This window comes from Branchiostoma floridae, chromosome 4, assembly GCF_000003815.2.
Source record: "Branchiostoma floridae strain S238N-H82 chromosome 4, Bfl_VNyyK, whole genome shotgun sequence".
NCBI lineage: Eukaryota > Metazoa > Chordata > Leptocardii > Amphioxiformes > Branchiostomatidae > Branchiostoma > Branchiostoma floridae.
Window position 1 is genome coordinate 18,868,723 of NC_049982.1, and position 21,059 is coordinate 18,889,781.

Genomic DNA, 21,059 nt, shown 5'->3' on the forward strand with positions numbered 1-21,059 from the left:
CCTAACAGCCGCATCGGAACAGGATTCATTATTTGATCTAAAGCCTCTTTACGTCTCATATACGTGTACATTAAGAGGATTATAACGTGTGTTTAGGTGCCTTTTCAGCAGTTTAAAGTTGCCATAAATACTTATTAAAACGCCCTTAAGATATGTTTAAACTTCACGTTTATTTGATCTAAAGCCTCTTTACGTCTCATATACGTGTACATTAAGAGGATTATAACGTGTGTTTAGGTGCCTTTTCAGCAGTTTAAAGTTGCCATAAATACTTATTAAAACGCCCTTAAGACATGTTTAAACTTCACGTATATTTGATCTAAAGCCTATTTACGTCTCATATACGTGTGCATTAAGTGGATTATAACGTGTGTTTAGCTGCCTTTTCAGCAGCTTAAATTTGCCATAAATACCTATTATAACGCCCTTAAGACTTGTTTAAACTTCACGTTTATTTGATCTAAAGCCTCTTTACGTCTCATATACGTGTTCATTAAGTGGATTATAACGTGTGTTTAGGTGCCTTTTCAGCAGTTTAAAGTTGCCATAAATACTTATTAAAACGCCCTTAAGACATGTTTAAACTTCACGTATATTTGATCTAAAGCCTATTTACGTCTCATATACGTGTGCATTAAGTGGATTATAACGTGTGTTTAGCTGCCTTTTCAGCGGCTTAAATTTGCCATAAATACTTATTAAAACGCCCTTAATACATGTTTAAACTTCACGTTTATTTGATCTAAAGCCTATTTACGTCTCATATATGTGTGAATTAAGAGGATTTAATGTGTCTATATTTTTCTTTTTAGCAGCTTAAAGTTGTCATAAATACGTACCAAAACACCCTTAAGACATGTTTAAAGTTCCCTCTGTACGTCTCATATACGTGTGCATTAAGGTGTGGATAAGTGCCATTTTAGGAGAATAATCATTAGCACATTTCAAAGCAAGAAAATACAATGGATGAAACGCCCTTAAGACATGTTTAAACTTCACGTATATTTGATCTAAAGCCTATTTACGTCTCATATACGTGTGCATTAAGTGGATTATAACGTGTGTTTAGCTGCCTTTTCAGCGGCTTAAATTTGCCATAAATACTTATTAAAACGCCCTTAATACATGTTTAAACTTCACGTTTATTTGATCTAAAGCCTATTTACGTCTCATATATGTGTGAATTAAGAGGATTTAATGTGTCTATATTTTTCTTTTTAGCAGCTTAAAGTTGTCATAAATACGTACCAAAACACCCTTAAGACATGTTTAAAGTTCCCTCTGTACGTCTCATATACGTGTGCATTAAGGTGTGGATAAGTGCCATTTTAGGAGAATAATCATTAGCACATTTCAAAGCAAGAAAATACAATGGATGAAACTTTAAAATTTTATTGAATTACGAGAAAATATTACATGGAAAAGTAAAAAAAAAACCTACAGCCTACTAGGTATTTGTGGCCTTTCATTCTGATGTAGTCGGCAGTTGAAACAATCACAACGGTTGCGCAATTCCGTGCAGCAGTCCACAGTCCCATTTCCAGTGTCGGGTGAAGCGTCTCGGCGTAAGTAAAAAAGAGCACACATGTACAGTTCCATCTGGTCACCACAGGAATAAGAATCCGGTAAGATCTAGAGGATCCTAGAGTAGTGGCCGATATGACTCGTGTTGTTGGATGGTCCTGGATTCTGTGAACGCGAAACATGTTCAGCTTGCAGTGTCGGCTTCTATTAATCCGGATGGTGCAAGGGCCGTGATTTCCATTCTGTGTCGATTTCCAACAACAACAGCTTGTACAGAATGATAGCCACCTCGTATCTTTGAGTCAAATTCCGTCACTGGGGGTCCTAGGCGGTAAAAGAGGTGTCGCGGCCACAACTTGCGGGCTAGAGCAGGCCCAAACTTTCTTCAATACTTCTCTTCAAAAATGAACGCCTGGAAAATAACCGCTCCTTGTCGTGCGTAGGGCCCGTAAATTTGAACCCCCCACTCTTTTCTGCCATTGGATACATCCTATCACATGACACAGCTGTGCAACAGACGGACCAAGGAAGTTCAACCTCCTTGGACGGACGGAGGCGTGCGCCCCATGGCGAGTACGATATAACGCTGAATAAATTTACATCTTGCCTGCCCAAACAAACACGAGCAACACGAGAAGACACCGCCTGTGTGCACAAACTGTTCTTTCTCGACGCTTGCTTGTAGATAAAGAAATAAACATATTTCGTACATTTACCTGTAGTAAGAACTGCTTGCCGTTTTATAGAGAAAACACAACTCACTGCACAAAACGGTATACCTACTACATCCTTATTCTTCAAGCAGAGGTTGAGTCTCGGAGATATTCATAGCAGTAGTCGGGATTTCTACCGTCTCTTAGCTCGAGTGTCAACATGCCACAAAGAAAACCTCACCCTGATTTAGACCCTGGAATTTCAGAACTTATATGCGGTATAAAATAAAAAGGAAAGGGTCTCCTCCTGTTCGCATAAACTGCGCTTCAAACATGCCGTATGTTCAGCAGAAAAAGGCACCGTTTCATAAAACCTTTGCGACGGTATTAGCTAATAGATAAAACGGGGGTAGTACCCCCAAGTTTGCTTAAGCTACGCGGATTCAAAGATGTCGTATGTTCAACAGAAATACGCAACATTTCATATACGTCTTGGCAACATATAAGCTAAACGGGGGAGGTCTCCCCTAGTTCACTTAAACTGCGCGGATTCAAAGATTAAATATGTCGTATGTTTTACAGAAATAGGCAACATTTCATATACGTTTTGGTAGCATATAAGCTAAACGGGGGAGGTCTCCCCTAGTTCGCTTAAACTGCGCGGATTCAAAGATTAAATTTGTTGTATGTTTTACAGAAATACGCAACATTTCATATACGTCTTGACAACATAAAAGCTAAACGGGGGAGGTCTCCACTAGTTCGCTTAAACTGCGCGGATTCAAAGATTAAACATGTCGTATGTTCAACAGAAATACGCAACATTTCATATACGTCTTGGCAACATATAAGCTAAACGGGGAAGGTCTCCCCTAGTTCGCTTAAACTGCGCGGATTCAAAGATTAAATATTTCGTATGTTTTACAGAAATACGCAACATTTCATATACGTTTTGGCAGCATATAAGCTAAACGGGGGAGGTGTCCCCTAGTTCGCTTAAACTGCGCGGATTCAAAGATTAAACTTGTTGTATGTTTCACAGAAATACGCAACATTTCATATACGTTTTGGCAGCATATAAGCTAAACGGGGGAGGTCTCCCCTAGTTCGCTTAAACTGCGCGGATTCAAAGATTAAATTTGTCGTATGTTCTACAGAAATACGCAACATTTCATATACGTCTTGACAACATAAAAGCTAAACGGGGGAGGTCTCCCCTAGTTCGCTTAAACTGCGCGGATTCAAAGATTAAACATGTCGTATGTTCAACAGAAATACGCAACATTTCATAAACGTCTTGGCAACATATAAGCTAAACAAGGTAGGTCTCCCCTAGTTCGCTTAAACTGCGCGGATTCAAAGATTAAACATGTTGTATGTTCAACAGAAATACGCAACATTTCATAGACGTTTTGGCAGCATATAAGCTAAACGGGGGAGGTCTCCCCTAGTTCGCTTAAACTGCGCGGATTCAAAGATTAAACATGTCGTATGTTCATATAAATACGCAACATTTCATATACGTCTTGACAACATAAAAGCTAAACGGGGGAGGTCTCCCCTAGTTCGCTTAAACTGCGCGGATTCAAACATTTAACTTGTTGTATGTTTTACAGATATACGCAACATTTCATATACGTCTTGACAACATATAAGCTAAACGGGGGAGGTCTCCCCTAGTTCGCTTAAACTGCGCGGATTCAAAGATTAAACTTGTTGTATGTTTTACAGAAATACGCAACATTTCATATACGTTTTGGCAGCATATAAGCTAAACGGGGGAGGTGTCCCCTAGTTCGCTTAAACTGCGCGGATTCAAAGATTAAACTTGTTGTATGTTTTACAGAAATACGCAACATTTCATATACGTTTTGACAGCATATAAGCTAAACGGGGGAGGTCTCCCCTAGTTCGCTTAAACTGTGCGAATTCAAATATTAAACATGTTGTATGTTCAAAAGAAATACGCAACATTTCATATACGTTTTGGCAACATATAAGCTAAATGGGGGAGGTCTCCCCTAGTTCGCTTAAACTGCGCGGATTCAAAATTAAACATGTCGTATGTTCAAATGAAATACGCAACATTTCATATACGGCTTACCAAATATATTAACGGGGGAGGTCTTCCCTTCTTTGCGTAAATGACGGTTCGAAATAAATTATATATATGGCATGCATTCTTCGGTCAATATTGACCATGGTATACGCAACATCTCATATAATGTAAAATAGCGCATATAAGCTAACCGTGAGAGGTTCTCCCCTGTTCGAATTAAACCTTGCGCACAGAAAGTTTGAATACGTCAAATGCTTTCGGAATAGCTAAAAAACACAGAAGATTATTGTATTTGACTTTGTAATGTATTGTATTTGTATTTGCTGAGGTATAAACATAACATTTTGTACCAGAAAGCGCAATGATTTTCAGTTTTGACTGTTATAAAACAGATGACGCAATGTTTTATCTAACACCAGACAAAGGCTTATTACATTTGACTTAGCCGGTCAACATGTATTTTGTAACAGATCTAGAGAAACGGTATTTGTCCGTTTTGACAGAAAATATTTTTGAGACATTTAAGTTGTCTCTTCGGCATACTAAAATACATGTAAAATTCACGTAAAGAAACACAACAGATTAAGTTAGATTTACTAACGCTGAAATCTTCCGTAAATGCCAAATGTATGTTTCCGATGCCTTTAATATATCTTAAAATCTGCTGAAATATTTCTCCGCCTTTAAGGGCTTTATACGTATCTCTCAAACTTTGCTTAAAAAGTTGTTTTCGTGCTGTGCAGCCATAACGGTGCATGACGATGGTACCCACGGGGAAGTCTGAGCTCTTCGACTCGATCACGCTAACAACGGGTAAATGGACTAGATGTGACAACATTACATTTCAAAGTAAACCAGACTGGGCAATGTTAATAGGTTACTGGCAATACGCAAACACTGTCGACATTGGCAATGGCCCTGGTGCTTGACAATCGTATACACAACGCTATCTACTGGTGACAATGAACAAAATATGTCGTAGAAAGAAATGTATTAATTTATAGCGTACAGGAAAATGGTTTTTGCATTAACTCACCGAGCACAGCACTCCCCGATCATGGTTACGCCTTCGGACAAACCTCTGCTAAATGTCCTACAATTGATTTGATAAGTTAACATTTAGTAATAATAAGATATTTATTACAGGCACTTTGTTGTGTAGATAACTCACTTTAAGTCCCCATTCCGGGAGCAGTTTTTCCTGCTACTGGGAAAATTGTTGCTAATACATACTTGTATTCACGTTTGTGGACATCTTTTCATCATTTCACATGTAGACGTACTTACCATACTTTAACAGCTAATATTAGAAGCCTAAAGTATGTGATAAAATCCATCATCTTCTCCGTGTCTCAGCGGAAGCGGTATGCTGGATTTCTATACTTACCACATGTACGGGTCGACGCTACAAAAGATTGACTCAGCCAGGATTACTGGTGAACAAATCAACAAAAAAGAAAAGTTTGTAATGTACACAGTTTAGTTACTTACAAGCTTAGTTAACTGACTTGTGAAACTGACTCAAGGACACTTAAACAACACTGATGGAGGCAATCTCAGGTTACTTAAGACGTGTGTACACGGATCATGAACACACAGTCAGACAGTGGTACTGATACTTGGTACATTTAGCGGAACACGTGAAGTGACAGTGGCCCCCACGGGAATGCATTCTTGACGTTAATTTTTTCAGGTGGTAATTGCCTTGAGGCAATCGAGCTCACTGATCTATAGCAAGGTGTAGTTGGCTATCCAGGTCAAGGCATGTCGAAAAGGTGAATGGAGAAAAAGTACGATTAGTTACCGCCATAAGCTAGCTGCTTGACCTAAATGGGAACGGTCTGTAGTAGTTGATAACAAGTAGATATAGATCTAGACTTACAAGCAGAGCAGCAGAAAAAGCGGTAGATGGCAAACTTGATCCGCCTGAGTTTCACCCCTTCTCACACCTCTTCACCTCCAACCACACATCTCCTCTCACTTACCCTAAGTTCATACCCAACCTTACCGCCATCTTTCAGCTCTGGCGTCTCCTCTTCCACCAGCTGAAAGTCCGACTCCTTCGGCAGCCCATCAAAGTGGCGCGCGAAAATAAATCTTCTACACTTCACCATATTTGCCACAGACTACAAGCTTGTAAAGCACCTGTCACACCGATTCAGGACCTTCCGCCGACCTCGTCCTCTGTCGCACAGTCAGTACCTTCCCCCGACCTTGTCCCAGCCCACTAGCCAATCACGGCGGTCGGTAGGCTGGGAGCAGTCATCAGTGACCTATCTTTCGGGACATGTGCATGTCTTGCAGAACCGGTTTTCAAATCGCTCACCTGCTTACGTCCGACCTATTAGTATGTTCTTGCTTGAAACAAAACGAACGAAAACGTCTTTTTTGTTCTTATAACCCACAAAATCAGAGTCTGTGGTTGTGGCGAACTGAGACTACCGTCTTTCGGAGGTCTATTTTGCCAAAAAAAACGAGCCTTATAATTACTAATCTTGACTACATGGCAAACCTGTAAACGGGATGCATGCAATAACTGCAGCTGCTACAGCCAGTGTGTACAGACATAGCGTGAACCATTAGGATTGGAATCATGCGTATGGTAAGAATATGACATTTGTTGCCACCTGTGATGGCGGTACGGTATGTTTTTGTTGCGATAGGTCTGACGGGGCACTAAGACTATGGTCGACATTTGTTGTCCCCTAGTGGGCCTGTCCTGTGGGTGAGGTAGATATGTTTTTGTTGTGATATGTCTGACGGGGCACTGCGAGTATGACATTTGTTGCCACCTGTCCTGGTGGTATGACAAGTTTTATTTGTGATGTGTATGACGGGCACTACTCAGTGTAACGATACCATCAGGAATCACGCAGAAAGACATTGTGGTATATTTTCCAGGTTAAACGTGGCACATATCCTCAAATACAATGTCAAAATCTAGTTTGGAGAGTCTCCATGCACCTCCTGACGGTGGCTGGGGCTGGATGGTGGTTGTTGGCGGGTTCATAGTGAACGGCTGCGCGGCGGGAACCTTCCGATCTCTCGGAGTGTTGTTCTTGGCTTTCCGCCAGCAGTTTGACGCCAGCTCCGCGGAGACGGCGTGGGTAACCTCTATCATGATGTGCGTCATGTACCTGTTAGGTAAGTTTAAGCAAGGAGATTGGGGAGGCAAACCTACTTGGTTTAGAGTTTGATTTTTTTATATGAATAATGAATGCGGTGGATGCTATGCACTTTACTATTGAAATAAACTTGTATCCTCACTAGGAGGCCGGAGAAACAGATTATTTCAAATCATAAATTTGCCGAGCCTTTACCGCTTAGGAGATAAGATTACACTTACTAAACTCACAAAACTCACTCATTTTTCAGAACGTGGGATAGTTCATTATGATTACCCACTCCCTTCAAAGAAGAAGTCAAACCCAATAGTAGACCTGGTACTTAGTAGTTGATTATGTATATTTAGAAACTAGCGTTATGTATTCCGTCACTTTATTCTTTGAGTCTGGGCTTGTAATTAGCCACCGTCATGATATTGCAAAGCACTGAAATTAAACCCTGATATTATTGATCCCCTTTATTAAGCACCGTTCGCCACTGCCCTGGCCAGCACAGCAGGGTTCCGGCCCGTCATCATGCTGGGAGGGGTGCTCAGTGCAGCTGGCTACGTCATCAGTGCATTTGCAAGTCGGGTGTACCACCTGTACCTGGCCATAGGATGTCTGACAGGTCCGTTTACGACATGTTGCTATTGAATTTATCAAAATATAGACATGCGCACTGTGGCAATGCGCCCGACAACTCACTGTAAACAATAACTCGTCAAAAGGGCCTGTAACATTAAACTGCTGCTACCACGATCCGATGTTCGTATATGAGTCAGGATTAGTCAACGTTTTATCATTCCATCCAAACAGGTTTGGGATGCGCTCTCACAGTCAGCCCTATGATGACGATAGTTGGGCAGTACTTCACCAAACGACGGCCAGTGGCCAACAGCCTGGCCCTGCTGGGCGCCAGCATCACGTCCATGACGCTCCCGCTGTTGTTCCAGTACTTACTGGACGAGTTTGGTCTGAAAGGTGCCTTACTCATTCTGGGCGGAGTTATGTTGCAGGTGATTGTAGCTGGCGCGTTAATCAGACCGCTGGAACTTCACAGAACTGAAAAGAAAGCAGGACTGGAACAGTATGAAAAGAGCACTACAGACACACTGGAATCAGGCACCGACATGGAAACGAAATCTGTACCTGTTGTCATGTTTTTAAGAAAACTGTGGGCAGACATGGACTTCAAACTGGTTAAGATTCGAGCTGTGGCCTTGTACTTGACGTCATTGTTTCTGGTGGCCTTCAGCCTTATCGTTCCCTCCATGTACATCGTTCCTCGTGCAACACATCTCCAGATTGAGGACTACAAGGCGGCATCTCTGCTCACCGTGTGCTCTGTCGCAGACGTGGTAGGACGGCTGTCTGTGGGAGCCATCCCAGATACTCCATATTTTACCCGACTGGACCAGTTTGGACTCAGTCTGTGTTTACTGGGACTCACCAATCTTCTCTGTCCACTGGCCATAAAGTATCCTGGACTGGTAGCGTACGCCATAGCACACGGGCTGTTCTACGGTGCTTTCATTCCCACTTCATTTACCTGTCTGGCCGAACTGGTCGGCCCTAAGCGACTCCCTGGCGCCGTCGGTCTCTACATGCTGGTGCAAGGGTTCGCCTCGCTAGCCGGGCCGCCTTTCGCAGGTGAATATAATACTCTTAACGTTTAAGGCATTTGCTCTTTAAATTTATCTATTTGTTTGACAGCTCAAGAACGACTAGATAAATCAGCCGGGTTTTATATTTAGTATGTCGATAGGTTGTAACCAAAACTGGTAATGATTGGATTGTTGGCGTCCTGGCGGCTTTTCATGGCACTGCAGTGAAACTTCTAGTTTTTATAGTTTCTGTTCTGCACACACCGTGGTCATGATCTTTGGTAGGTAGGTAGTTCTTGTGGTCGGAACAAAGGTTTAAGTTTGAACCCCTAGCAGCTGGAACTGGAACTGCAGTGCATTTTGTTTTAATCTTTGGTGGAGTTTGAGAAGGGATTGACGGATCGTCGTGATTTTCGTGTGAGGGTAGCATAAGTGAGATGACGCACATGCAAGCCTAAATCTAATTTGCATGAAAATTAAAAGGTTTATTAATCCAATGGGTTCCATGATATGACTTTTAAATCATATAACTGAGACACTTCAAATCAAGAGAGATGAATCATGCCAATTGATGCCTTTATTGCATTATCAGTGAGAAAATGGTATAATTAGATAGACGGTAAATACCTGCAGCATTTAAGTAAAGGTTACCATAACTAGTATCTAGACATGAATTATGCAAGCCAGGGCCTCGTTTACATAATCGATCGGAGGAAATGCTACAATAAATTTTTGTTGCACTTGGATTCTAGTTTCCAGCCTCCCAGAGCACTAAAACGTATGTGCCGTCAGATGAAAACAAAGCCAGACCCGTAGAGCTAAGAAGTCTAACGTTTGATAGATCATTTTCGCCTGGCTATGCTGCAAATTTGATTGACTTGGACATTAATTTCACATTTGCAGGTTGGCTGTACGACCGAACTGGAAGCTCTGACGCCCCGTTCCTACAAGCAGGTGTCTGTTTCCTTCTAGCCGGACTGGTACCTTTCATTCTGCGCTTCACGAGGAGGACAAAAGACGAAGCTGCCAACAAGTTGGAAGACGATATGGACTCTGTAAAATATGAGAGAGAAACTGTCACGTTATTTCTAGTTGCACGTGAGACTTCTCTATGAGTGCGCGTGTTGAAATTGAACTTCAGTTCACAGGAACCACTGCAAATCTATGGCGGTGTAATGCCAAATGCCTTTACATGTACATCGGCTACGATGTATCGAGATTCTTATGCTTTGTGAAATAACTAATTTACAACGTAATAAATGATAGGAAGCTTGCAGTTGCCTGCGCTGCAGCCGACCGATGATGATGACTTCTGTACATCTTTAAAGCAAGGAGGTAAATACAAAGGCTTCATTCTTAACCTCCGGCCATATCCTTGCTTAAGTATCATTCATTTATTTCCATTAGGCCACGTTGATTTGATTATATGGATGACATCCTATGGGGGCCCAAAAACTGACGCGAGCGTACACGTAAATAATAAAGAAAAAGTTTGGTCAAAAACGAACGTCTTCATTATGAAATTGAGGTGGTCACGAACGTTGAACAAATGGCGCACATGTCAGCTTCACATGACATGGCATAATTCTTCTTTCACGTCTTCTTTGAACTTAGAATTAACGTTGGCATTCTTTGCTGTTTGTACGTTTTAAAGTGTAGTTGAATTTTTGGAAACGGCCGAAAATTGATGCGCGTGCGGATGTCATCCATATACTAAATTTTAGTAATCAAATCAACATGGTCTTATTCCGAGACTAACTAAGAAAAACAACAATTTTCAGGATTCATTATACGTTCGACATTATTGTTGCTACGGTTAAAAAAAAACCAATAAGTTCGGGTTGACAGCATTAAATGACAATATCAGATTTTAGCGTGGAATCTGTTTGGCAAGCCACATAACAAAGGTGCCTGGCTTGAACGTGCCACGTGACCAAGTACCCGTACCCGCCCAGTTACACACTAGAATCGTCGGCATTTATGCATTACCTCACACAGCTTGTATCGTAGTTACCACGATCTGGACCTTTGTTTGCCTTGTAGTTGAACTGGTAAGGTATTAACGCGATAGCAGGTCAGGTGGGCCAGTGAGCTAACGATCATATTTCATACGGCCGGACATTCGGACGTGTAGCACCGCGGCGTTCATAGTCTGGAGAACGTATCTCACAAGTTTATAATCTGTTATTGAAACCGCGAGTATGGTGAAGTCAAAGAGATTTATCTTCGCGCGTCAGTTTGATGGACCGCCGAAGGAGTCGGACTTTCAGCTGGTGGAAGAGGAGACTCCAGAGCTGAAGGATGGCGGTAAGACGGGGTAGTCTGCCGTGGGGAGGGGGGCGACTGAGGAGGGCTACACGGAATCTGATACAGCTGAGGCAATCATGAACACGTGTACGGCAGTTACAAATCATTGTATAAACTGATACCCCGAGTCAAACCACTCCAATGTCGATATTGGTTTACTGGTCATTTAAAAAGAGACTCAGGTTTAAAGAATTTAAGTGCGATGCGTACAGGTAGCGAATTAGTGAAACTGGGTCAGCTGCACAGTCCCTGCCTCACGCCTATGGGCAAATGCCATTGATTTGTCTGCGGAAACGGCTAATGGGAATATTATAAGCTACTGTTTTAGACATGATAACGTGGACATTATTTCCATCGTTTGTCTCTTTATGAAGGTCTACATGTAAAGATGCTTTGGTGTATTACAGACTGTACATGCGGTCACATAAGGGTCACATGAGGCCAAAGTTCATCGGCAGAAAACGCATCGTCATGTGTGGCGTATAAACACGCCCCCTGGACGTGACGATGCGTTTTCTGCCGATGAACTTTGAGCTCATGTTACATAACTTGTCTCAGTGCGCATGCTTCCGGTCACGGTCTCTCTAAAGTCTTAGAGTGCCATACTGGGCATATAGCATTTCACATAAAAGATCTTGTTATTATTGTACAAGGCATCTATTAAAGAAAGAGTCATCTGATATTTCTGAAATTAGTGATAATTCCAAACCGGTAGTGTAGCAGATCTCTCCACCCACTCAAATTGTTCAGGGACAGCGGAGATATATTATGTGCATTGTGCCAGTTACTCCCCAGGTACTATAAAAACCTACGAACAAACATTACGAGCCACGGTTACTTACGGCAACATGTCAGTAGCAGATCTGGTAGCAGATCTAGAGCTGAGAGAAGCGAAAGAAAGGACTGGGGAGGGGCAACAGGTGTACAGACGAGCGGACGAAAAGATAGACAGCAAGTTCAGTCATTGTTTAGTATGTCAATAAACTATTTCTTTTGTTATCATCATATCAGTGGTGCTATTACACTCCAATGACACTGTAGGACTCCTACATGTAAGTTATACAGACAGATCATGATATTTCCATGCCTTTTTATCAGAAATCCTGGTTGAGTCACTCTTCAACAGCGTCGACCCGTACATGCGGTATGTATGAATAAAGCTTTGTATTTCTTCAAGTCAAATGACCATCATGAATTTATGATCCGAACACGTTCCTTCAGTCGGAAGGCTTAGGAATTGGATGCCTGTATACGGCGTCGTGTGTGGCTTGGCTGGTAGAGCGTTTAACGATCGGCTCGGAATCTAGAGCAGTAGAGGTCCCGAATTCGATACCCGCCGCCCTTGGGAAAGGCACTTAACACGACTTTCCTCACTTCACTCAGGTGTAAAAATGGGTATCTGACTTCGGTTGGGGAGGTAAAAGATAAAGACTACCTTTACCCTTTGTCTGTATTGTGTAGTGTTCAATGTTAATTTAGGCTACTAACTTGAGTGCAGTGCCACATTGTCCTCGTCTGTCCAAAGGCAATAAAGGGCTGCTGTTTCAGTTACAAGTATTCTATAGGGAAAAATAAACTTAATCATAAAATGGCACATGGGATGGGCATTAGTTGGTAGCTTTATTTGTTTTGTTTTTGTTTTATTGTGTCATTTCAGACCTTACACGAGACAGCTACCAACGGGTATAACGATGATCGGAGAAGGATGCGGCCGGTAAGTCGGACAGTGTGTACATAATTCAAACTAAACAAAATAATATTATACTATATTATATCTATCTATACATTGGGCGTGGTGCTTAGAAGATACTTGGCACTAGCAGACTATACATCTTTTATCATCTGTACAATGTGATCATCAGATGTGACTTATCCGAGCTGAATTTGAAATTGAATGGATGAAAAGGTACAAGGTCGGGGAGAAAAACGATAAATGAGGAAAGGTATTTTGTCCAAATACGGATACGGCAAGCAAATATCTTCTACTTTATAAAGAAAAGATCGTGCATATCAGACCTAAGCCTAATTCAAAATGTATGATAATGAGACAGTTACAATGCCGATCATTTACAATGCCGGTCTTCCGTTACCAGGGTGATTGAATCCAAAAGTTCGGACTTCCCCGTGGGTACCGTCGTCATGCACCGTTATGGCTGGTGCACCCATGCCGTGCTAGACACCAAAAACAAGGATCCTCAAAACATCATCAGGAAGGCACCGGCAGACTACCCGAAGGACCTGCCGCTGTCTCTCCTGCTGGGAGCCGTCGGGATGCCTGGGTGAGAGGAGCTAGTATGGGTGATGGGGAGGTAGCTTCGTAGCTTTATTTGTCAGTACCTTTTCGGTCATATCATGACAAAGATCGATGGCAAGAATATGTATGTAAATGAATTTTTATGTATGTATATCAATGCTTTCTTGTTTTATTTCAGCATGACTGCCTACTACGGCTTGATGAAGTTGTGTGAACCAAAGGAAGGGGAGACGGTCTTTGTCAATGGTGCCGCGGGTGCTGTCGGTAGTCTTGTCGGCCAAATAGCTAAGATCAAGGTAACTTGTCTATAGAGTTAAAATCTTAATAAATGCACGTATATTGATGCCAAGCTGTGTGTTTTATTGAGTGACAAAACCCTCGGCGTTATGACTGTTATTGAAAAACTCTAAACCACAAAGAAGCCCGGAAAAAAGTAACAGGTGTGAAATTTTGATTTTGACCAGGGCTGCAGGGCAGTTGGCTCTGCCGGAACTGACGCAAAGGTGGCCTGGCTGAAGGAACTCGGCTTTGACGCCGCCTTCAACTACAAAACTGTGTCGTCATTGGACGCTGCTCTGAAGGAAGCAGCACCCAATGGGATCGACTGTTACTTTGACAATGTAAGTTTGAATAATTCTTTTTATGAATGACGTCATAAATCACGTTTCTGCAACCAATATTTATGAAGTGTCAGAGATGTGACGAAAATAGGCTGACAGACCGATAGCTTATGTATCCGAGCCCTTGGTAGTTCTCTCTCCATAACTGTATCAAGTAGTTTGATTTGAATAGGAACAAAAGACTGTTTTGTTTTGTTTTATTTGACAAAATGATACATAATTGATTGCCAATAGTTACATGAATCTTCACCTGCATTCGTCCCTATTTCTGCAGGTGGGAGCAGACTTCAGCAGCACCGTGCTGAACCACATGAACCTGTTCGGACGTGTGTCCATCTGTGGCAGCATCTCAACTTACAACGACAACGAGCCGGCTAAAGGTAAGCGTGGACTTGTAACTTATAAGGCAGTTTACAGAGCGCTATTTATAAGGTTCCTTATGATTTCGGCTTCTTGTTTAGGCCACCACCACAGCGTCTGGCTATTAGGTAAAAGAAAACTCCAATATCCTATGTTCTACCGTCCTAATGAAAGTGCCCTTAGCTTTTCGGATCAAGCGCATACGTTTCTGCGGAACATCGATATCTACATGTACCGGTTATATGTACATAGCTTACTTTCTACTATTCTCCATTTCCAGGTCCCTATCCTTTCGTGACGATTCTGTTCAAGCAGCTGACCGTCACTGGGTTTATCGTCACTCGCTGGATCAAGGAATGGCCAAAGGGAATGGAACAAATGGTGCAATGGATCAAGGAGGTAGGTGACCGAAAATGTAACTCGCCATGTTGTTTGCTATAATAGACTGTTGAACCAGGTTACAGTACATATATTGCCCTGTTCAAAATATCTCCAACGGATACGGAGCAAAACCAAACATGTAAATTATGACTCCAACTGATGTTTTATACGATTTTAAATGCGAAACGTTTGTATTAATATGTCTTCTAAGTTTACAATGCTTTTCAATCGAACCTCAAGTCACTCTCAATATTTTTTTTATTTCATACTTTGTTATACCACAGGGAAAGCTCAAATACAGGGAACATGTGACCGAAGGTTTTGAAAATATGCCCAAAGCTTTCATCGGCATGCTTGTGGGAGAGAACACAGGCAAGGCTGTCGTCAAGCTCTGAGGAGGAAACACAACATGTGCCAATATCCAGCTTAATGTAAAGATGAGCTGTTCAGCTTCGAAGTGATTGACAAAGTTGCCGAGAAGGAATCTAGTCTTGAGATTAAAAAGCGATATTGTCATTCCTATATCGTATGTTCATTGTGTTTGTTTTTCATTTGGTTGGTTGTACCTCACGGCATTAGCATAAAAAAACAAAAACACGCCGTATGAAAGGCGAGCAAAGCGTTTTTATATAATGAGTATATATATATGAAAGTTACATTGTCTTTGACGATAACATACGTATTGATGATGCATATCTTGACAGCCATATTTATTGACTGCTTGTATTTGTTTCCACAAAATAACATGAAATTTTCCGGTATTTTAGAAAATATAGAGTACACGAGTACAGGACACTGCCCGAAACATATCAATCTCCTGACACTGTTGAAGTGCCGCTTGAACTCTAACCATTGTTTTATAGGAAGTGTTCAGAAGACCTGTCTGTGCTATATAATTGATAGGCATTTAATACAGCTTGTTACTACCGAAAAAGCTATGGGGGTACGCTCTTTTAGAAGAGTAACAAAAACGAAGGCAAGTAAACATCTTTTGAAAATTTTGTTCTTAAATTTATAGCCCCCAAAACTTGACATGATTAGATTGTTGTCGTAACTACCTACCATAGTTACCACACCAGGACCTTTGCTTTGCCTAATTGTAGAACTAGTCTTTTATTCCCGTGATCATAAGTCAGGCGGACCTAACCTAGGGGTCATAGTTCAACGTCTGCACGGGCATTCGGAAGTGCAGCACTGACACAGTACGTCTGGAACTTGAACGTGCCTCATAAGTTTGTTATCTGTTATTTAAACCGCGAGTATGGTGAAGTCTAAAAGATTTGTGTTCGCGCGTCAGTTTGAGGGACCGCCGAAGGAGTCGGACTTTCAGCTGGTGGAAGAGGAGACTCCAGAGCTGAAGGATGGCGGTAAGACGGGGTATACGCACTATCGGCGTGGGGAGGGGTGACTGCCGGAGGGCTATAGCTACACGCACGTCATACGATCCCGCTGTGTGCAATGTGTTGTAGTTTAATCATTGCAACTGGAGCCCCGAGTCAGGCTAAAGTAGTCTAAACATTTGAAAAAAAGAAACTGGTTAAAAGAATTCGTGAAAACTTATGAGTGTAACTGGGTCAGCAGTCACACTCAATTCAGGCGCCGCTGGATGCGCCTCAGTTGGGCACATTCCAGTGTTTTGTTTGTGGAAATGGCTGGGGGATATAGCTATTGCAGCTTTTAAACATGACATCGTTGACATTTGGTACGTTATGATCCAGTTAGTTGCTTCAGCTTGTTGCAGACTGTACGTGGGGTCGCATACTGGCCACCTGTACACATCGCTATTAAGAGGTCACACAGAGTTCATGTGCAGAAAACGCTGTGTCACGACTAGGGACGTGGGCTTGTTTATGGGTCTATAATATTATATAGGCCCCCTTTCCACTAGACGGCGATCTCGCTGTGCTCTCACTGTGAACTACTAGTTAACGGATGTGTGTAACCTTCGATTTCATGCGAGGTATGTCATGCAAAATGATAAAGTGTGACTAAAAAGAAGAAAAAAAAACATACAAACCGTAAAAAAAATTCTTTTTTTCTATACAATCTATTGAGCGAGCTTACAAACTGTACTGAGGTTGCAGAGAAAGTGCGGTGAGATCACCGCCCTAGTGCAATATTCCAACAACACTCTAGATCTCCTATGTTATACAGATAGGTTCTCCTATAAAGTGAACATTTTTTCCTTGCCTTTTCATCAGAAATCCTGGTTGAGTCACTCTTCAACAGCGTCGACCCGTACATGCGGTAGGAATAAAACTTTCTATTTAAGTGTTGATGATAAAGCAAATGAGAAAAAGATAAACAGTTTCACACATAATTGAGTAAGAAGAGGCATTTTCTGTAAGCAGACGTAAGGATCGGAATTGGATATCTCTATACGGATATATGTAAGGGTTTGGAGGGCAAAAGAGGTCAGATTTAATTATCTGATGAAGCAATCAAAAGCAACACTGGGAGGGTAACTATATTCATTGGTAAAATATCCACAATACAAGGGTTAATGCTTACTTACAGCCGAGATCTTCTGAAAGTCGCCACTTTTACAGCAAATCCCAGCCGTCAGAAAACGTTACGGTTTGAGAAAAAAGACGGAACCAGGATTGATAGATATTTCTTCAAGTCAAATGAGCACTTATAGAAATGATTCGTACACGTTCCATCAGTAAGAAAGCTTAGCAATATAACGCGCCTGTTTCAGTTGTATTTGAGAGAAAACAAATACTTGTAGAATCATAATGGCACGTGGGACGGACATACGTTGGTAGCTTCATTTTCTTATCATCTATATGATTTCAGACCTTATACGAGACGTCTTCCAACGGGTATAACCATGATCGGTGAAGGATGCGGTCGGTGAGTGGAACAGATGTTTTGTACATAATTAAAGTAAACAAAACAAGACAGTATTTTACTGCATTATTATTTTATTCATATGGTGAGCTAATTCTCAAAAGTCGCGGCAACAGACTGTGATATTTTATCATCTGTACAGCATGATAATCGGATGTGGCTTACCCGAGCCGAATTTGGATGATGGTACAACAAAAAGCCTTGGCGAAAAAAAAAATGATAGATAGGAAAATGCATTTTGTATCAATGTTGTGGAATAATAGTAATGTCAAACACTGGAAACAAAAATCTTTTAATTTATAAACAAATATCGTGGATATCAGACCTTAGTCTATTTTAAAGTTTGTCATGCCCACGCATCTACATAATTATACAATGCTTGACTCGCTACGCATATCTCTTCCGTTACCAGGGTGATTGAATCCAAAAGTTCCGACTTCCCCGTGGGTACCGTCGTCATGCACCGTTATGGCTGGTGCACCCATGCCGTGCTGGACACCAAAAACAAGGATCCTCAAAACATCATCAGGAAGGCCCCGGCAGACTACCCGAAGGACCTGCCGCTGTCTCTCCTGCTGGGAGCCGTCGGGATGCCTGGGTGAGAGGAGCTAGTATGGGTGATGGGGAGGTATAGCTTCGTAGATGCATTTATCAATGCCATTTCAGTCATACAATGACAGCCAAAGTACATGCTGTGCAGTCAAACTTCAAGGGAATCATCAACCACTCACTGAGGAACTTTGTGAGAAAGGTTGTCCAGGACAGGATGGGGTTAACTATGCAAAAATGCACAGGACTGTAACCGGAGATGGTTGTCCGCGCTGACGGTGTATATGAATAATGCATTATCGCGTTTCTTTCAGCATGACTGCCTACTTCGGTTTGCTGAAGTTGTGTGAGCCAAAGGAAGGGGAGACGGTCTTTGTCAATGGTGCCGCGGGTGCTGTCGGTAGTCTTGTCGGCCAAATAGCTAAGATCAAGGTAACTTGTCTACAAAGTTAAAATATTCAATAAACAATGTATAATGCTGCCATACTGTGTGCTTTATTGAGTGACGAAACGCCGGCGATGTGACTGTTGCTGTTAAAATTGTAAACCGGAGATAAGTCTGAAAAAAAAGAAAGATTAACAAGTGTGCAATTTTGATTTTGACCAGGGCTGTAAGGCGGTTGGCTCTGCCGGAACTGACGCAAAGGTGGCCTGGCTGAAGGAAATCGGCTTTGACGCCGCCTTTAACTACAAAACTGTGTCGTCATTGGACGCAGCTCTGAAGGAAGCAGCACCCAAAGGGATCGACTGTTACTTTGACAATGTAAGTTTGAATAATTCTTTTTATGAATGACGTCATAAATCACGTTTCTGCAACCAATATTTATGAAGTGTCAGAGATGTGACGAAAATAGGCTGACAGACCGATAGCTTATGTATCCGAGCCCTTGGCAGTTCTCTCTCCATAATTGTATCAAGTCGTTTGATTTGAATAGGAACAAAAGACTGTTTTGTTTTGTTTTGTTTGACAAAATGATACATAATTGATTGCCAATAGTTACATGAATCTTCACCTGCATCCGTCCCTATTTCTGCAGGTGGGAGCAGACTTCAGCAGCACCGTGCTGAACCACATGAACCTGTTCGGACGTATGTCCATCTGTGGCAGCATCTCAACTTACAACGACAACGAGCCGGCTAAAGGTAAGCGTGGACTTGTAACTTATAAGGCAGTTTACAGAGCGCTATTTATAAGGTTCCTTATGATTTCGGCTTCTTGTTTAGGCCACCACCACAGCGTCGACCACCTTTGACCGAATTTGTTGATAGCTGTATGTCGCCGAATTTAGCATCCCCATAGAACGATCATGCGTTATTGGCATTTTTCTTTTACACAACCAGTGCAATCCCACCTGCCTACGCTTCAATACAAATATAGACATCTTCCTCAGAGCTTCTGACTGGTGTATTGCTTGTCGTGAAGCCGATGTAGGTGGGGCTTTTGCGGCGAGAGGACGTAGAGTACGTAGCTGCACATGACTTAACTGGCTATTAGGTAAAAGAAAACTCCAATAACCTATGTTCTACCGTCCTAATGAAAGTGCCCTTAGCTTTTCGGATCAAGCGCATACGTTTCTGCGGAACATCGATATCTACATGTACCGGTTATATGTACATAGCTTACTTTCTACTATTCTCCATTTCCAGGTCCCTATCCTTTCGTGACGATTCTGTCCAAGCAGCTGACCGTCACTGGGTTTATCGTCACTCGCTGGATCAAGGAATGGCCAAAGGGAATGGAACAAATGGTGCAATGGATCAAGGAGGTAGGTGACCGAAAATGTAACTCGCCATGTTGTTTGCTATAATAGACTGTTGAACTAGGTTACAGTACATGTACTTTACATGTGTATTGCCCTGTTCAAAATATCTCCAACGGATACGGAGCAAAACCAAACATGTAAATTATGACTCCAACTGATGTCAATGTTAATGTTTTATACGATTTTAAATGCGAAACGTTTGCATTAATATGTCTTCTAAGTTTACAATGCTTTTCAATCGAACCTCAAGTCACTCTCAATATTTTTTTATTTCATACTTTGTTATACCACAGGGAAAGCTCAAATACAGGGAACACGTGACGGAAGGTTTTGAAAATATGCCCAAAGCTTTCATCGGCATGCTTGTGGGAGAGAACACAGGCAAGGCTGTCGTCAAGCTCTGAGGAGGAAACACAACATGTGCCAATATCCAGCTTAATGTAAAGATGAGCTGTTCAGCTTCGAAGTGATTGACAAAGTTGCCGAGAAGGAATCTAGTCTTGAGATTAAAAAGTGATATTGTCATTCCTATATCGTATGTTCATTGTGTTTGTTTTTCATTTGGTTGTTTGTACCTCACGGCATCAGTATAAAAAAAACAAAAACACGCCGTATGAAAGACGAGCAAAGCGTTTTTATATATTAGTGAGTAAATATATGAAAGTTACATTGTCTTTGACGATAACATACGTATTGATGATGCATATCTTGACAGCCATATTTATTGACTGCTTGTATTTGTTTCCACAAAATAACATAAAATTCTCCGGTATTTTAGAAAATATAGAGTACACGAGTACAGGGCACTGCCCGAAACATATCAATCTCCTGACACTGTTGAAGTGCCGCTTGAGCTCTAACCATTGTTTTATAGGAAGTGTTCAGAAGACCTGTCTGAGCTATATAATTGATAGGCATTTAATACAGCTTGTTACTACCGAAAAAGCTATGGGGGTACGCTCTTTTAGAATAGTAACAAAAACGAAGGCAAGTAAACATCTTTTGAAAATTTTGTTCTTAAATTT

At 41.7% G+C, this 21,059-nt stretch overlaps 3 protein-coding genes and 1 long non-coding RNA gene across 6 annotated transcripts in view; 2 read left to right on the forward strand and 2 right to left on the reverse strand.

The window, feature by feature from the left end:
• Nucleotides 1-6,506, reverse strand: part of LOC118413605 (prostaglandin reductase 1-like) — an 11,104-nt gene extending 4,598 nt beyond the window's left edge. Inside the window, exon 1 of the mRNA XM_035817131.1 lies at nucleotides 6,194-6,506. Coding sequence (XP_035673024.1) covers nucleotides 6,194-6,350 — 157 coding nt within the window. The 5' untranslated portion in view covers nucleotides 6,351-6,506. The remainder of the gene's footprint in view (nucleotides 1-6,193) is intronic.
• LOC118414085 lies at nucleotides 4,977-5,707 on the reverse strand. The gene is made up of 3 exons (XR_004830906.1): nucleotides 5,624-5,707; nucleotides 5,273-5,329; nucleotides 4,977-5,039 (listed from the first exon to the last, which is right to left on the reverse strand). It is a non-coding gene; the product is annotated as an uncharacterized LOC118414085 (long non-coding RNA).
• Nucleotides 6,507-6,571: 65 nt separating the features above from the next.
• On the forward strand, nucleotides 6,572-10,307 carry LOC118414052 (monocarboxylate transporter 2-like). Its single transcript, XM_035817802.1, has 5 exons — nucleotides 6,572-6,838; nucleotides 7,138-7,380; nucleotides 7,828-7,971; nucleotides 8,160-8,993; nucleotides 9,851-10,307. Exons 2-5 carry the CDS (start codon nucleotides 7,167-7,169, stop codon nucleotides 10,060-10,062), a joined length of 1,404 nt encoding a protein of 467 aa, XP_035673695.1. The 5' UTR covers nucleotides 6,572-6,838; nucleotides 7,138-7,166; the 3' UTR covers nucleotides 10,063-10,307.
• Nucleotides 10,308-10,876: 569 nt separating this feature from the next.
• Nucleotides 10,877-20,572, forward strand: LOC118414068 (prostaglandin reductase 1-like). Of its 3 annotated transcripts, none has more exons than XM_035817830.1 (9): nucleotides 10,877-11,254; nucleotides 12,353-12,398; nucleotides 12,912-12,968; nucleotides 18,135-18,320; nucleotides 18,586-18,703; nucleotides 18,879-19,034; nucleotides 19,309-19,414; nucleotides 19,919-20,037; nucleotides 20,328-20,572. In XM_035817830.1, exons 1-9 carry the CDS (start codon nucleotides 11,149-11,151, stop codon nucleotides 20,436-20,438), a joined length of 1,005 nt encoding a protein of 334 aa, XP_035673723.1. In that variant the 5' UTR covers nucleotides 10,877-11,148; the 3' UTR covers nucleotides 20,439-20,572. The 3 variants fall into 3 exon arrangements, with proteins under 3 accessions (XP_035673723.1, XP_035673722.1, XP_035673725.1); XM_035817829.1 differs by lacking the exons at nucleotides 18,135-18,320; nucleotides 18,586-18,703; nucleotides 18,879-19,034; ... (1 more) ...; nucleotides 19,919-20,037; nucleotides 20,328-20,572 and adding exons at nucleotides 13,348-13,533; nucleotides 13,687-13,804; nucleotides 13,973-14,128; ... (1 more) ...; nucleotides 14,769-14,887; nucleotides 15,154-15,371 and having other exon boundaries at nucleotides 10,887-11,254; XM_035817832.1 differs by lacking the exons at nucleotides 10,877-11,254; nucleotides 12,353-12,398; nucleotides 12,912-12,968 and adding exons at nucleotides 16,025-16,236; nucleotides 17,071-17,116; nucleotides 17,669-17,725.
• Nucleotides 20,573-21,059: the final 487 nt, after the last annotated feature.

What these genes read in the sequence shown, in the direction of transcription:
- LOC118414052 (XM_035817802.1), top strand. Translation starts at nt 7,167, where the DNA reads ATGTCAAAATCTAGTTTGGAGAGTCTCCATGCACCTCCTGACGGTGGC. An exon ending in GGCCATAGGATGTCTGACAG is followed by an intron (nt 7,972 to 8,159) that starts GTCCGTTTACGA and finishes CCATCCAAACAG; the next exon opens with GTTTGGGATGCGCTCTCACA. An exon ending in AGCCGGGCCGCCTTTCGCAG is followed by an intron (nt 8,994 to 9,850) that starts GTGAATATAATA and finishes TCACATTTGCAG; the next exon opens with GTTGGCTGTACGACCGAACT.
- LOC118414068 (XM_035817830.1), top strand. Translation starts at nt 11,149, where the DNA reads ATGGTGAAGTCAAAGAGATTTATCTTCGCGCGTCAGTTTGATGGACCG. An exon ending in GGAGCCGTCGGGATGCCTGG is followed by an intron (nt 18,321 to 18,585) that starts GTGAGAGGAGCT and finishes CGTTTCTTTCAG; the next exon opens with CATGACTGCCTACTTCGGTT. An exon ending in CGACAACGAGCCGGCTAAAG is followed by an intron (nt 19,415 to 19,918) that starts GTAAGCGTGGAC and finishes CTCCATTTCCAG; the next exon opens with GTCCCTATCCTTTCGTGACG.